This window comes from Sebastes umbrosus, chromosome 4 (assembly GCF_015220745.1).
Source record: "Sebastes umbrosus isolate fSebUmb1 chromosome 4, fSebUmb1.pri, whole genome shotgun sequence".
Taxonomy (NCBI): domain Eukaryota; kingdom Metazoa; phylum Chordata; class Actinopteri; order Perciformes; family Sebastidae; genus Sebastes; species Sebastes umbrosus.
Genome location: NC_051272.1, coordinates 19,956,113 through 19,969,977, shown reverse-complemented (window position 1 = coordinate 19,969,977; position 13,865 = coordinate 19,956,113). Strand labels below are relative to the sequence as shown.

General features: G+C 40.3%; 1 protein-coding gene across 37 annotated transcripts in view; it reads left to right on the top strand.

The window, feature by feature from the left end:
* The window catches only part of plekha5 (pleckstrin homology domain containing, family A member 5), a 112,835-nt gene that overhangs the window by 85,694 nt on the left and 13,276 nt on the right, over positions 1-13,865 (top strand). For 9 of the 37 annotated variants that reach the window (XM_037766892.1, XM_037766884.1, XM_037766880.1 and 6 more), the window contains 9 exons: positions 622-1,102; positions 3,063-3,149; positions 3,873-3,992; positions 6,009-6,062; positions 7,994-8,074; positions 11,559-11,621; positions 11,707-11,787; positions 13,341-13,490; positions 13,620-13,721. In XM_037766892.1, the coding sequence (XP_037622820.1) occupies positions 622-1,102; positions 3,063-3,149; positions 3,873-3,992; positions 6,009-6,062; positions 7,994-8,074; positions 11,559-11,621; positions 11,707-11,787; positions 13,341-13,490; positions 13,620-13,721 (1,219 nt within the window). Of the gene's footprint in view, positions 1-621; positions 1,103-3,062; positions 3,150-3,378; positions 3,847-3,872; positions 3,993-6,008; positions 6,063-7,993; positions 8,075-11,558; positions 11,622-11,706; positions 11,788-13,340; positions 13,491-13,619; positions 13,722-13,865 lie in introns of those variants that run through there. The other 28 variants (XM_037766881.1, XM_037766910.1, XM_037766887.1 and 25 more) reach the window with 9 other exon arrangements.

Genomic DNA, 13,865 nt, shown 5'->3' with positions numbered 1-13,865 from the left:
AGTCATCATGATGTCATCCATTGGTTTGTGGACTGCCGTTTTGAAGCTTCAAGTTTGGCATTTTTGCAACCAGAAGTGATACAAGAGGGTGGAGCTTTTTTAGGCGACCAAAATGTTACACTTAACTTTCATGAACTGGAAACACACTGTGAAAGGGTTAACGTTGTAAGATGAAAACGCAGATAAATCCCAGACCGGACAACGCTGTGGTAGTGACCTGTCAATCACAAGGTAGTCACACCCTAAACTAGCGATTGAGACCATAAACTCATGTTTACAATGTTTACCTAGGTAATGAATCAAGTGAGAAGTAGGGTCATTTTCTCATAGACTTCTATACAATCAGATTTCTTTTTAACAACCAGAGGAGTCGCCCCCTGCTGGCTATTAGAAGAGAATGCAAGTTTAAGGCACTTCCACTTTGGCTTCACTTCTCAGACCTGGAGTTGACCACTGCTCACTACATGTGAGTTATTATTAATTAATTAGTAAAAAGTACTACTAAATTATTTGATTTTCACTGAGCACTAGTCGAAGAGTTTCTCTGTGTTGATCAAGTGAATAAGATCTCTTCAACTCCCTCATAACAACTTCTGTTTTTTTTTGTTTTTTTCTCCCCAGCATTACGTCATACCAGACGCTGCCCAGAAACATGCCCAGCCATCGGGTACCCTATATGCCTCATTATGGCGACGGCTACTGCAGTATGCCCAGGAATAGCATGGCACAGCGGGACAGCATCTGCAGCATGTCGCCATCGTTGTACGACCAAGCCATGGGTCCCTCAGGTGACAAGCGTCGCTCCATGCGCGACGACACCATGTGGCAGTTATTTGAGTGGCAGCAAAGACAGGGGTACCCCCCTAGACCGCCGGGGCTCTACAGCAACATGGCCAGTCCCAAAACCATGATCAACCTGTCGGAGCACGCCGCACCAAGCCACTCCATCCCCCCATCTCCCTCCCACGGCTCCCTGTCTATGTACGGCGGCTACTCTCCGATGAGATCCTACAACATGAACAGTGCTCGTTCAGAGGTGTCCTCTCCCATTTACAGAGGAGACATGAGCATCGACAGACGGCACCGGCCACAACTCAACAAGGTCAGTTAATTCACACATAACAAAAAATTATTTATCACTTACTTATTAATTTCCCTGTTATCTAGTTATGCAGATAGTTCTGGTTTTATTTGCTCAGATTTTGACATATCCATGATATAAAATGCAGGTGAATGATGCTCCCAGCATCAAAAATGTCAATGACAATGTAAAAAAATAAACTGCAACATCCGTTTCCACAATCAGTGTCAGAACATGCCGCCAACAGTTTCCAATAGAATTACCTTTTACTTCAGAAACAGTCTTTCTAAAAACAGCGTGTACTTTGGATTATTCGGGGGACACTGTTCCTGAAAAAAAAATGTCACTGATTATATGTTTAAATGTAATTTTGGTATGTAACAAAATAGTCTACTCTGAAATGTCCACTAATTAGCTTTTAGTGTTTTTTAGCTAATTTTGTTACTGGTCCCAGAGGTCAACAATGAACCCAAGTTTCCATCCATCAAGTAATTTAAAGGTCCCATATTGTGAAAAGCAAGATTTTCATGTCTTCTTTATTATAAAGCAGGTTTAAGGCAGGGTACTGTACACACCCTGGACAGGTCGCCAGCCTATCGCAGGGCTGACACATAGAGACAGACAACCATTCACACTCACATTCACACCTTATCTAGGCAGACAGCATGAGGAAAATAAAAGTTTTTTTTGAACATTACAGTATCTAAATATGTTCTAGTAGAAACATAAAACACAAGTATGAAGCTGAAAATGAGCATAATATGGGACCTTTTAAAAAATATATTTTGAGGAGCACAGACAAAATTCCATTCATCTCCATGGAGATCATTACTATTTTATCATTTATTTTTTGTGCTCATTTATGACCGTATGCTCAAAGACCTCTTGAGGTTTTGACAATTCAGAATAATTGAAAAACTATTTTATTGACTGTTTTACACCGTCATTGACTGCTGTCTCCTCGCTCCTTTTAACCAGCTGGTAGGGGCCACAAGTGAACCACAACTTTTTCAGTATGAAAAGGCATCCCTGGCAAATGGTTAGGCTAAAAACAAGCCTTACTTCGTCTTTGCAGGCCACATTTTGAACTTTATCGGGGCTCAAAAACTGACATTCATACAAGTTTGGTTTCACCTCGAACCGGAGCATCTACAGATTAATTCCATACCTTTTATGTTATGATCCATTAAAGCTAGTCAAGATACGAGATAAATAAGTCTAGGGTGATTCGATGACCTAATTTACGCCATCAATTACAAATATATGTCGATTTGCAAACGTGCATCGGCCTGTGTGGCTGGTCAAAGCATGAAATCAATCCTGTAATACTGTCATAACCATTTTTATGTTTGAAGTGAAGTACTTAAGTAAAAATGCTAATTCTTCATGTCAGGGAAAGGGTTGCTATGACAATGATTAAATTAATTGTTGTGTTAATTGTGTCACAGCAATCCTTTTGAATGATCAGGTATCTGACAAATAGGGTTTATTATCTTGTTACATTTGTTTGTTTTTAAGAGAAGATGATTTAATAAAATATTTAAATATTAATCAGACATATTTTTTATTTTTATTTTGGGTAGATAAATTGTTATATTAATCAGGAATTTAAAAAATAATCTCTAAAGGAATCGCTAAATTAGTTGACTAATCCAAAAAATAATTATTGGATTAATCTATAAAAAAATAATTGTTAGGTGCGGCCGTGGAAATTAATAAATCCCTGTTTTTTGTTATTTTCAGCGTCAGCTTGACTGTCAGGGAGGGACAATTGAGTGAGATTCAACTTTTCTTTGTTTGACAGGAGATGGAGTTGTGTTTGTGAAAGGACGTATATTTCAATACTTTGGCAAATAAAAAATAAAGTATCTAAATGGCTAAATAACGCTGAGGATATGTACAAAATGTTTCTTTGTATTTGGTTGAACCGTTCAGCTGTGAATGCTTATTTAAAGTTTTGTTTTTAATTGACTGTGTCCAGCAGTATGCCTACCCACCTGATAGGAGGTCTATGCCTGCAGGGATCCCAGTACAATCTATCAACTCCCAGTCTCTCCAAGGCAAAACAGTAAGTTCTTATCCATGTTGTTGTCCCCTTCTGTCTCCATCACTATCTTCTTACGGAATTTCTGTAATACACCGCCCAGTAATTTCACGCTTGAATAAGTGTGTAGAGCGCACACTCATTCATTTGGGTTTAATTGGACTTCTTTGAAAGACAAGGCTATTTTTATAACTCCACCTACCCTCCCCTTTCTCCCTCTCCCTCTCTCTGTCCTTCATTCCCTTCCAAGAAGACATTGTGACAGAATCTTTAGAGACAGATTTAGGCAGATGTGTGTTCCAAGTGGTTGGATTTAGGGTATGCTCACTTCACGAGCTCCTTTGACTCGCTTCACATCAGTGGAGACTTAAAAACCCTGTCACTCAAAACTCTCTAAGCCAGATCAGGAATTTATGTCAAAGCCGTACACAGTGCTCTGTCCTCACGGAGCTGGTTTAAGTGTGAACTGGGTTCTGTAACAAATGCTAAACTGCTCTTCTGTCTTGAGTGGTCGAATTTGCATGCTGCTGACAGCGATTGCACCGGCTTGGATAATCTTATGTTCCTGAGCTGCATGAAAAACTCAATACCTAGATATAAACTGTTCACCTATTGGGAGCCTGATACCTCTAAATCTCCTGTCCTGGTGTGTTCTCTCCTCTCCTCTCCTCTCCTCTCCCACTCCCCGTGCGGTGTGTCCCTGTTTCATTGTGGCTGTATTTCCCTCCCTTCCTCCCTCCCTTGCAGCCTGAGGAACTGACTCTGCTGCTGATAAAGCTGCGGCGGCAGCAGGCAGAGCTAAACAGTATCCGGGAGCACACTGTAGCGCAGCTTATGCAACTAAACATGGATGGCGACAACCCAAAGGTCAGGCCCCCAGAGATGCTCCTCCAGGGTTGTGTGTTAGCGTGTGGTGTGTGTGCCATCTTTGACCACTTCCATTATCCATCTCGATCCAGAGGATTTTTTTTTTTGGTCTTCACACATGGCTGATTTAAGGAGAAAAGGCGCTACAGTAGGCATTTTCTCCTTAAAGGACTTCTCTTTGGCTTGAAGTGGTCTCTTCATCATATTTAGGGATCAGCTAACTTGCTTTGAAATTTTCCCAAAACGTGTGAGATATCTGGAAACTTATTTTACAACCAGAAGCATCTGACTTTACATAGTCCATAAAATCATTACATTTGATCTGTTTCAAATTAGGCAAACAGTTGATTGAGTCATTTTACTTCCCTAAACAGTCCAGACAGATGTTAGCCGGAAATGAAACTCAAAGCCATTGGTGAGCTTAAAGAGTGACCGGCTAAGGAGGTTAAGGCCACTGGCATACGTAAATGTTAATTCAGGGTTTTTTGCATTTTAAGTCTCCTCTAAGACGTCGGAGTACAGATTTGACTGTTCCTGATGTAGGTCAACCAGGCCTGAAGTGGAGAATGGTTTGCTATGAGGGATTTAGGTTTATCTACTTGTACCAGTAGAGCCAAAGATTGTTGCCTTACCTTATGGAGTTTAGTGGGTTCAGTATCAAGATACTTACACCCAGTTTAAGTGATGTAATTTGAAGGGATAGTTTGGGTGTTTTGAAGTAGGGTTGTATGAGGTACTAATCCATTTACAGTAGACGGCGGTTGGCACACTTCCAGCTTGGAGAAACAGACAGGAGTACTGGTGTTATACCGAAATCTGTGACCGCAGAGAACCAGCAACACATAATGTCACCAATTCTGATGGCTGTCGTCGAAAATGTGACCCCACTGTACCTGTATAATAAATGAGGCAAATATGTGACAAAAAAACTCACAAAACTAAATTGTTAAAAAATATAAATGTGTTTTAATATTTTTAATTTAAAGATATATTCAGAAAACTTTAAAAGAAAAGTAGAAGATAGGTACAGTGGGGTCACATTTTCTGATGACAGCCATCAGAATTGGTGACATTATGTGTTGCTGTCTCTGCGGTCACAGATTTCGGTGTAACACCGGCACAGGAGCAAAGCATTATAGTGCTGTGGGGCATCAGCAAAACATATTTTAGCCATTTAAAAGCAAGGCTCACCCAAAAAAAAACGATATCCGTTTAAGTGTACACTATATTTAGAATAGTTTCACTGCTTTATCTTGCCGCCAGACAGCCCTTTCCAACGGGGAACTGAACTGAAAATGAAACGTATCTATGCTGTCTTCAAAACCAGCAGACCCTGTTGTTAAAGAACAGTATAGATACGTTTCACTTTCAGTTCCGTTCCCTGTAGGAAAATATTCTAAATATAGCGTAAACTTAAACGGGAATTGATTTCTTTTTTTAGGTGAGCCTTTTATGTGGCTAAAATACTTTTTTTCTGCCTTCCCCGTCCACAGCAGTGCATTGCTTTGCTCATTTGCTGGTACTCCTGTCTCTTTTTCCAGACTGATGGTGTGCTGACCGTCATGTACAGTACGTATTACACTGACTATGGATAAGTACCTCATACAACCCCACTTCAAAACACCCGAACTGTCCCTTTAAGTAATGCACTTTAAGTATTATTTCAACCTTAGCTTATTGCTTTCTTTGTGTTTTGCCTGCATTTGGTCAAGTCTGTACATGACCATTTGGTCATTTTGGAGCTCTAGTCTCTCATTTCCCATAGTGCACTCATTCTGTTACTTTATATAGCACACCTGCTGCTACCTGACCTTATTTCTTCACCTTGACTTGTCCCGCCTTCCTTCCTGTCCGGTTATCTTTGGGTACACTCACTGTACGTGACATACTTGTGTGTTTGTGTGAACGAGCGAGAGAGAGAGATAGAGCATCAGAGAAAGACTGTGACGTCCTTTTTTCTTTTGTCTCACTCTCCTGTTGCCTTTTATTTCCTCTCCTTTTTGCTGCTGACGTTAGAACGACATTCTCTCCCATCACCTCCAAAGGAACCTCATGTTTTTGGACAATCAGGTGGGGTAATGCATGACTGCATGGCCCTGTCTCTTCCTGTCATGAACTGAACTCCGTTGATGCTTTGCTATTATTATATTAATCAGTACTGACTGCTGATGCTGTTTAATGCCAAGCTAACTTATCATGAGTTATTTAATGTTCATTGTAATAAACTACATAGCATGGACCAACATTTATAGCCTGAGCTAGTTTGCAACTCCCGTCCCTAGAGGGACCTATTCATTCATTCATCATTAGTCTGAATATGTACCCTAAACTCACTGTCAGCTATACTAACTGAATATCACTCTATTGGACAAGCTTTATGTCTTCCATATACAGTGCATATAAAGAGGCGTGTATCATGTCATTGAACTATTAAGGGCCTGCAAAGAAATTTCATCTGCTGTTTTTTTTATTGCTCTGAAGTGCTTTGGGTGTTTGAGTAATTACAAAAGTGCAATATATAGTACACATAGGCACAATAACACATTTCTGATAATAAGTATAGAGGAGATAATTTCATAGTTAAATGAGCTAGCCTCAGATTTGTGTAACCATTGAGAATTATGTACTTTATGCTCTTCGCTCTGAAAGTAAAAGTGATCAGGCTTCACATTTTAATTTACCATCTACTACCACATACAGCAACAGTAGTGCTCACTGTTTTTGTATCATTATAATACATCAAAGTTTAACAGGAGCTTTCCATGGCTAACAACAAGTAAGCGTCTTAGAGCTTTGCACTACAATGGTTGCGTCCGAAATTCCATACTAACATGCTATTAAGTACATTATTAAGCAAATTGCAAACTATTTTGGGTAAAATATTATAGTATGCAAACATTGGACACTACACCGGCATAAATATCCCACAATGCAATGCGGTAGTAACGACAACATTCATAACCGACAATGGCGGACAGTTCTGTAAAGTCAAAACACTTCAATTTAGGTGCAAAGTATAAGTTTCTACTGTGGCGTTATATAGTTTTTAAATTAGTTCTAATTTTATGATTCTAACAAATCATGGTTTGGTCACATGAGGTTGGCACAAGTTACCATGGTTACACGTCTCCAACCGGCAAGGAGGCTCTCAGGAAGTGACGTGGTAATTATAGTTCAGTGTGTCCGAAACATAAACTGTATATAAAGATAGAGGACATGACGGCTCCCCAAAAGTGAAGCTAAAACGTCTCGATCTCCCCCTGGTGGCTGGCTGCAGTATAGGTCATAAATCCCGCCCCCTCCATGTTAGCCAATGAGACATAAGCCAAACTAAAAAGTCAAAATACATGTCAATTAATTTTTTCCTCAAAGATGATTTCTGTAATTTTAGATTGTTCTTATCACGCTGATGTATGTTCAAGTGTTCATTTTTCTGATAAGCTTAGTTTAAATTAATTATTTGAGGCTCTAAAAAGGAAGTGAGACGTCATGATTGACAGCTGTGATTCTCTCTTGCTAGCAAGCTGTGGCTTTGCTCAGCTCGCGATTGGTTCGGGCAGGTGTGTGGGTGGGACTTCGATACCGCGGCTCCACCGCCCAATCACTACTGCGCAGACCCTGGATCCAAACGACGTCAAAATCTCAAGACGGCAGCTCCCGTATCCAAGATATTTTGGCTTCACTTTTGTACGCGTCGTCCATCTTTATGTACAGTCTATGAAAGATACGTACTACAATTCATTCACACAAAAGTATGTTGAACGGTAGTACACATATTGGGTTTTGTAGTGCATAGTATGTGATTTCGGACACAGCCAATGTCTTCCTGATCCTGTTTGTAAGCGTCTCTTACTGCTTCTGGTTGCTGCATCCATCCCTGTTTGAGTCTGCTTCATGAGTGCGAGAGAGCGACGTGTAACAACATTGTCGGTGTTGTCTCTGAAGTGAAGCACTGCTATGAACTGACACATGCTATATCGCTCCTCTCCACACTGGACTAGATGAAGGAAAATGACCCTTTAATCGTCATGACTCACACTTTGATTGAGAACTCTGCCCCAAGGCCTCAACTTTACCAGCAAGTAAGGCCAGCCAAAGGCTTTGCTCCGCCTCATCTTCACCAGTCGCTGTTGTTATTTTGGTCTGTTTTGCAATGCTCCTCCTCCTCCGGTGTCCTCATGGCATCTTGAGACTGGTCTCCCTGTATCGTTTGTATCGCCAGCACCTCCTCATCCATTGCTTTTGACTGTTCTCCTCTTATAATGAGAAGTCATGCCAACATGGTCATGACTTGTAAAGGAGTAGTATGATGTGTTTGCTTCACTGTTCAGTTGAATCCCTTCCTCACTCTCTTTGTGAAGTTTGTCCGTGGGGGCTGGATATAGTTTACTCTACAAACTTTCTATGTGTTTAGAAAACACTCGGCTAGCTGTGGGACGGTCCTAAATGAAAAGATAAAGCTGTGGTTGCAGTCAGATCATTTAGGCAGCAAAGCCTCTAGTCTTTACTCATCTTGTTATGTCTGGTGCCCCAACCAGTGAAGGTTAGTCTGTGACTTCTCATAACCCAGTGCAGAATGTTTTCCCTCTCATTAGATGAGCAGCCTGGATTTGGCAGAGGGACTCTAATTAGTGGGACTTAAGTCTGTGTTGTCAGACATGTCACTTCTCAGTTCAGTGCATTATCAAATACCAGAGGTGTGGACTCGAGTCACATGACTTGGACTCGAGCCAGATTCAAGTCACAATTTTTTTTTTACTTTAGACTCGACTTGAAAAAATAAAAGACTTGTAACTTGACTTGGACTATAACCATAATGACTCATGACTTCACTTGGACTTGACTTGGGCCCTGTCAGTCTTGACTCTGGACTTACCTGTCTTGACTTGGGACTTGACTCTGGACTTGTCTGTCTTGACTTGGGACTTGATTCTAGACTTGCCTGTCTTGACTTGGGACTTGATTCTAGACTTGCCTGTCTTGACTTGGGACTTGCCTTTCTTGACTTGGCTCGTGACTCTGGACTTGGGACTTGAGTGCAAAAACTTGAGACTTACTTGTGACTTGCAAAACAATGACTTGGTCCCACCTCTGGCAAATACTATATCCTACTGTGAAAAAAAGGAATTGTATGGGGTTGTTTTAATGGCATAATTTAAGAGCAATAAAGTAAATTCACTTTTAGCAGGAGGACAAAATAATATTCCACTATAATAAAAAAATATCCACACCAAAGTAATACTCTGTTTACAGTTGATTGGAAGGGCTTCTTTATTTATTTGATGTTAGGAATAAGTGGTAAGTAAGAGTGAGTACACAGCATCAGCTGTGGAATAGATTAATATACCTAATATGGTCAGTGGGTGATGATGAAGATGAAGACGGATGTCTGTATTACTTCCCTCTCACCCACTCTTGTTGTCTTGTCTCCTGGTGGAAAGGATAAAGAGGGCCGGCTTGTGTGTGACGATGGCTATGACATCACTTTGCCACTTTTGTGACCGCCTCTCGAGGTGTAAAAGTGCCGCCAAAGACTGCCCCCTCCCAACCTCACCCCCCCCCACCCATTCATTGGCATACCGGCCCGCCAACAGCTGCATTCCCACCTGTTCAGCTGCCAGACGTCTGTCTCCCTCCTCCTCCTCCTGCTGCTCCCCATGTCACTCGTAATCCACACAACACCACAGCGAAGCCCCCCGTGCTGTGGGACAGTCTGCATGCTCTGTGTGGAATGCCATGTGGTTCTCAGGTCCCACCTGTTTTAACTGTACTGTCTGGTTCAGCTGAGGAGAAAGGTGTGAAAGAGTGCAGGTGTGAGTGTGGAACATTTGTGTACAGTGGAGTCTAGATATATTTGGACAGTGAGTCATTTTGTGTTGTTTTGACCCTGTTGACCAGCACATTGTATTTGAAGTTAAATATGAAGTTAAAGTGCAGACTCTTCAATTTAAGTTGGTTTTTTTTAAGTGCAGGGTAATGAACCGAAACATACTGTATGACCAAAGCAGACAATGTTTTTAGGGCCCATCAGATATGAGATCTGAAATGTGATGTGATCTCGTGTTCCACTTGCTGGAGACCAGAGTTAAAGCAAAAAAAGCCCCGAAACAAGCAAGAAAGGAAAGATGGCTGCAGTTCAGGCCTGGCAGAGCGATACAAAGTGTCTGCTGATGTCTGTAGGTTGGAGACTAGCCAGTCATTGAAGCAAAAGGATTTGAAACCATATATTAAGTGTGATTACTTGATTCAAGTGTATGTCAGTTTTGGGGGGCCCAATAAGGATGTAAATGAAAGCTGAACGTTTATAGTCATGTCATTTCATATTCAGTGTGAGTACAAACACAAAACAACACAGAAATATGTCACTGTCCTAATATTTATGTGCTGCATATGTATTTGTTTAGATTTGGAAGAGTGGATGAATGATGAAGCATTATGTGATGAATGGATTTTCTGGAAACATGGGATCCAATGCAGTTGAAATAATTTCCCGTTCGAGCACCGTGATTAGATGAGTGGTATTAATACAAGTGGAGAGAAGTTTTACTGTCTTTACTTACTTTTGTAACTACATAAATGCAGATATACTGTTATATGATATATATACAATATATATAATAATCATAGGTGGTTGTAGTAGAACTGCAACAATTAATCGATTAGTTGTTAACTGTTAAATTAATCGCCAACTATTTTGATAATTGATTAATTGTTTTGAGTAAAATCTTTTTTTTAAAAATTCTCTGATTCCAGCTTCTTAAAAGTGAATATTTTCTGTTTTTTTCACGCCTCTATGACAGTAAACTGATTATATTTGAGTTGTGGACAAAACAAGACATCAGAGGACGTCATCTTGGGCTTTAGGAAACACTTATCGACATTTTTCACCATTTTATAGACAAAACAACTAATCGATTAGTCAAGAAAATAATCAACAGATTAATCGACAATGAAAATAATCAATAGTTACAGCCCTAGTTTGTAATAGTGTAAACTAGTGTAGAAGTAACTGCAATACAGTGTGACATTGAACTGCTTTTGTCTGTATTTCAGCCTGGTTTAAAAGTAACTAAATGGCTGTTTATAATTATCCTGAGCAATAATACTGTATGTTAAAAAGTCCTAAGAATATCTCTGGTTATGTCGTTATCTTGGGAACATCTTAAAGTAATACTGCACGTAACGCAGCACACACTCAGTTGAGTCCTTGGACCAGTTAGCTGCAGAGCATGTGCTTGAGAAAACACAGTTGGTGGACGCAACTTATGCGCTGACTCTAGAGTTTAGTAAGTAAGATTGTTTTACATGCCTTCCCCTTGCGTTTCCGATAAAACCACTGCGTTGTGCTGATGGAGACAAACAATTGTGGGTGATGAGGAAACACAATGCACCAGAGAAGAGACTGTTTATACTGGCTGGTTTGCTAACTTAGATTGTCCGATTCAGTGAAATATGAGTTCCTGCTCAAGGACAAATCCCTCGTCATGACACTGCATTAGATCTCCAGATTCTAATGTGTATGTGCACATTGGGTGTCTCTGTCTAATTAGCTGTCTGTCTTTACAGTTGAGTCCAGAAGACTACAGGGAGCGCTCCTATACATGTATGCCAGAAGAAGTGGACATTGATGTAAGTTCAGTGTTGCGCTCTCACATGACATGATGCTCCGTTCAGCTATACTGTACATGACGGATCTTTATTGTTTTGTCTTCAGACCAAACTGAGCAGGTTGTGTGAGCAGGACAAAGTGGTGAGGACGCAGGAGGACAAACTTCAGCAGCTGTACAGAGAGAAGGTGACTAAACACTGCACATCTGTCATCATCACATTCTCACAAAACACTGTTTGAAAGGCTTACAAGAGTGTGGTGGAACAAAATAAACTAAAAAGAATACACAGTTTATACTCTACTATAAATTATAAGAATAGCTTACGTTAAGTTTATATGCAGAGCACTGACAAAGAGAGAAAAACAGAAGTCTTGTATATCTGTTATAATGTGTAACTATAGCCTTGCTGCTCCTGTCATCAATGTGCAAGACTGTCCAGTGTCAACCGTCTGTAACGCTGTATTGGCCTCTGTGCAGTGTTGACATGCGTGCAGAGAAAACTATCGAGTTAGAAGTAACCTGAAAGAACAGTAATGAGCTGTGTTTATTCACCATATCTAACTCAACATTGTAGTCACTTATGCAAACAGAGTTACAGGAGATTTCTGGCATAAATGCTTTTGTATGTTTGATACAATTAATGTATAAAGTGTGAGGTGTTGCATAATTTGTAGTTACCTCCATGTCCATAAAAAACAACAAAATAAACCAATACATATTCAAATTATATTCTGAAATAATTGGCTATGGTTTATGAGTTGACAGACAATAAATTAAAAGTTTTGGTTGTGGTTTAATGAATGAAGTAAGGAAACCAAACAATAGCTGGTTGAAAGTCCTATACTTTGAGTGTTTGCTTATTTTTATTTTTGCTCTGGGCTCTGAAAATTGGGCTTTTGTCATTATTTTTTATATTTTATAGCCTAAATAATCACTTGATTAATCCATAAACTATATATTACAAGTGGACGTAGTCACCATGAAGTCACCCATGGGTTTGTTGGCATTTTGGCCGTTGCCATCTTTTGCAACCAAAAGTGACACAAGAGGCTGGAGCTAAGCACAACCGAACGCTGAATAAGACATTTTTAGGTGACCAAAATGTTACAATTAACTTTCATGAACTGAAAACACGCTATGAAAGGGCTAAAGTTGTAATACAAAAACACAGAAAACGACGCCGTGGTAGCGACCTGTCAATCACAAGGTAGCCCCGCCCTAAAGCATCCCCTGCTTTATGGTCTATTTGATTCTAAATGGAACCATAATTTACTAAATGAACATCATGCTGTATTGAAGAAGACTTGAAACTAGCGATTGAGACCATAAACTCATGTTTACAATGTTTACTGAGGTAATAAATCAAGAGAGAAGTAGGGTAATTTTCTCATAGACTTCTACACAATCAGACTTCTTTTTGCAACCAGAGGAGTCGCCCCCTGCTGGATATTAGAAAGAATGCAGGTTTAAGGCACTTCCTCATTGGCTTCACTTTTCAGACTCGGATGTAGCCCACTTGATTCATCACAAAAAATAATACATAGTTTTACCAATAAGAAAAATAAGTTACTTGCTGCCTTGCTTGCAAGAAGTATGGGAGCTAAAATCAGGGACCATGGCCCAGAAAAGTTGAAGAGGCTTAAATCATTCCGTATGACATAAGTTGATCTAAAAGGTTCCAGTGAAAAATGACATACTCTTGCTTTATGTGTATTTATTATGTTGTGTGTTCTTTCAGCACACTCTGGAGACAGCGCTGCTCTCAGCCAGCCAGGAGATAGAGATGGGCACTGATAACCCTGCTGACATGCAGAGTGTTATCCAGCAGAGAGACTTACTGCAGAGCGGCCTGCTGAGCACCTGCAGAGAGCTCTCCAGAATTACAGCTGTGAGTCATACAGGACATTCACACAACACTCATGCTGGACACTGAAGATCTCTTTCTTCAGGAGTAACATTAGAGTTATTACATGCTTTTTTTCTTTGTCATTCACAAAGTGTATCTCTCCCAAATCAGGAGTTGGAACGGTCGTGGAGGGAGTACGACAAGCTGGAAGGAGATGTGACTCTGGCTAAGAACAACCTCTTGGAACAGCTTGAAGCGCTGGGAAGCCCTCAGGTAGGATAATTTGTGAGACTGAAGTTGCGCTGCTTTAATCTCACACTGCTTGTGCTGTCTAACATTGGCATGGCATAATAGTCAGACTGGTTGCGGTACATATTCTGCAAAGCTTCAAATAAAAAAAGCTGGAAATGTGGCAGA